This window comes from Papaver somniferum, unplaced genomic scaffold, assembly GCF_003573695.1.
Source record: "Papaver somniferum cultivar HN1 unplaced genomic scaffold, ASM357369v1 unplaced-scaffold_6758, whole genome shotgun sequence".
In the NCBI taxonomy this organism is placed as follows: domain Eukaryota; kingdom Viridiplantae; phylum Streptophyta; class Magnoliopsida; order Ranunculales; family Papaveraceae; genus Papaver; species Papaver somniferum.
Genome location: NW_020649591.1, coordinates 1 through 2,750, shown reverse-complemented (window position 1 = coordinate 2,750; position 2,750 = coordinate 1). Strand labels below are relative to the sequence as shown.

The 2,750-nt window shown below is 32.1% G+C and overlaps 1 protein-coding gene across 1 annotated transcript; it reads right to left on the bottom strand.

The window, feature by feature from the left end:
* Window positions 1-1,871: 1,871 nt before the first annotated feature.
* On the bottom strand, window positions 1,872-2,741 carry LOC113343836 (uncharacterized protein DDB_G0271670-like). The gene has a single exon (XM_026587950.1). It carries the CDS (start codon window positions 2,684-2,686, stop codon window positions 2,285-2,287), a length of 402 nt encoding a protein of 133 aa, XP_026443735.1. The 5' UTR covers window positions 2,687-2,741; the 3' UTR covers window positions 1,872-2,284.
* Between the last annotated feature and the right edge of the window lie 9 nt (window positions 2,742-2,750).

Sequence of the window (2,750 nt, the reverse complement as noted above, 5' to 3'; positions counted from 1 at the left end):
GTGATTTTTGATTTACTAATATCACAATTTAACTTGGTTTTTTCATTATAACTCAAAATATATCGGTTAGATTCGCAATTTATACATTGATTCAAAATCTACCTAATTGATCCTTTTAATTTTACCTAAGAATAAGTTAAACTAGAAAAATAAAAGTATTATTATTTCGAAGGAGTCAGACCCCAAGTGAACTGTGAGCCCAAATATGACACCTTAACTCAATGTGTGTCATTCATGGTCAATGGTAAACCCATTAATAGCATGTGATCCAACAAAAATTTTTACTCATCAAAAATCCAAGACTGCTAATAGGAGGTACTAAATTGCGTAGGATGTACCAAAATACATATAAGACATAATATATTTTGGTAAATGTTGGGTATATCCCAAGCAATTTGGTACACCGTATTAGCAATTTTGCAAAAATCTACCATGTTCGTGTTTATCTATTTTTTGAGATCATCCCATGGCCAATTCAATGCCTCACCAATTTACTAAACAAGTACATCAATGTTTTACCCGGAATATTTCAAAACTTAATGTGGAATCTAAAAAAAACAAAATAAAGAGAAATACCCAAAAGCTCATGTGAGATTCTTCCACACATACTCAAAATGGTAAAAATTTAAAGTTCTAAAATTACCCCAACAAAAAGTATAAGAATATGAAGTCACATGCATAAACTTCCATCTATGATTGAAAAAAAATAATTTCTTCTTGGGTGATTTGATTTCACATCAAACTTACTATTTACCACTTGTAGTAATTTCCATACGTACATCCAAATCCATAGTAAACAAATAAGATCAAAGTACAGACAAGCATGTGGAAGATAGTCAGCCTCCAACTGTATATTTCAATCTATTTTACAAAGAAAATAAAAAAACATAGTCAGAATAAAAAAAAAAAAACACATTGACTCCATCACCACGTTATTACAAAACAAACTATGCCTCAGTTTCACACTCTGCAGTACTGCATTGCATTTTTCAATCTTTAGATTTTAAATTTCTCCAATATCTTTCTCGGCTCCGCAGAGAAGTTGATCTGAACGCCTCACTGATACCATCAAACTGGCACAGGGGACATGTCACTACAATAGAATGGTAAAATAATCAGATGACTATATCAGAACTGTTGACCTCAGACTGAACGCCCGACTGATATCAATAAACTGGCGCAGGGAAGATGCCAATGTAATAAAATGGTAAAACATTTAGATGATTTTATTAGTGATCTGACTTCGAATTTTTTGTGTATTAGTTTTTTTATCCACAATAAAAAAACAAAATTTCATAGGTAAAAGATTTCACTTTTTCACGGTATTTAATTACAATTTGAGGTTGACTATGTTGTTGTTAAACATTGTTCAATTCAGTTTCAGTTTTTAACCAGAAGCCTAAGAGATGCTAATAAGCATAGGTCGGGCCGAAGGGCTCGGTGATACCAACGAGTATGCCCAAGCAAACTGTAACTTTTCTCGGTTGAGTTTGGACGGGTCGGAGGTCCGGGTGATACCTGAAAAAAAACTGGTTTAATGCTCGTGGAACCACATTCAATTTTTTCGATAGGAACTTGAATTTTTGAAAAAATTACTAGAATAAATAAAGAAAGGAAAAAGATAATAAGCTAAAAACGGATTGAACAGAGAGACAGAGTTGCAGCACCTGCGAAATGGGTTGAATATTGGAATTGGAATCTCTCATTTTGAAAATTAATATCTTGAATCTACACCCCAAAAATTAAAGAAATCAATCAAGATAGATAGCACAGACCCATCAATTCAATTTCAATCAACAACAATCATCTAAAAACACAGAGAGCAAGAAAGAAAGATGATTGACCCATCAAAATCAATTCCAATCAGAGTAGAAACAACAAAAAATTTACTAAAAATGGTGATTGATTGAATTTTCTTTTTAACAAATACATATATATTTATATTAATCTTCACTTTCTCTGCTCTATTTCAGTTACATTAACATCACAAATCTATCTATCTCCAAAAAATTTAAATCTTTATACAAATGAATGAGACTATTCATTCTACTGATTTGATTCTTCTTCCTCCTTGGACGGATGATAAGAAATTACTTAACTTGGGTTCTGTGATTCCATTCAAAAAAAAAACAAAACCCATTACCCATCTCACAGCAAGAAAGAACTTTGATTGAAGAAAAAACTCCAAAAAAACAGAGTATACTCTGTAAAAACTCTGGATTCTGTCTTGTTTTCTCTTGAAAAATCTGTCTTCTTCTTTTATGATTGATGGGGGTGTTGAAGATTAAGAATCATTGTAATCACGCCAGCACATTAACATAGTAACACAGCGTCTAACAATATAAAACTTAGCTCTCTGTTCTTTAACCAGTGAAGAACATTTCCTTGAGAATCCACTTTTATTATGATTCCCACCATTTCTCTTTGATGAATTCCTCATTAGATTATTAGTACTTGAAGACGATGTTGATGCGTTTCTAATTAAATGTGATGTTGATGAAGTTGATGAATTCCTCATTAAATGATTAGCTGATGATGTAGAAGAACTTCTCATCAGATTATGATGATGATGATGATTTGAAGAAGAAGAAGCCATCGATGATGATGAATTGTGGTTCCTTGTACTCTTAGATCCTTTTAATTTCCATTTCTCATCTAAATAGATCTGACCATTACCAGAAGACATCTTTACTAACAAAAACCCTGCTGTTCTTCTTGAATCTTCTGGTTTTTTTTTCTGCTCTGTCACA

Coding starts and splice junctions, on each gene's coding strand:
- LOC113343836 (XM_026587950.1), bottom strand. CDS start 2,686: ATGTCTTCTGGTAATGGTCAGATCTATTTAGATGAGAAATGGAAATTA.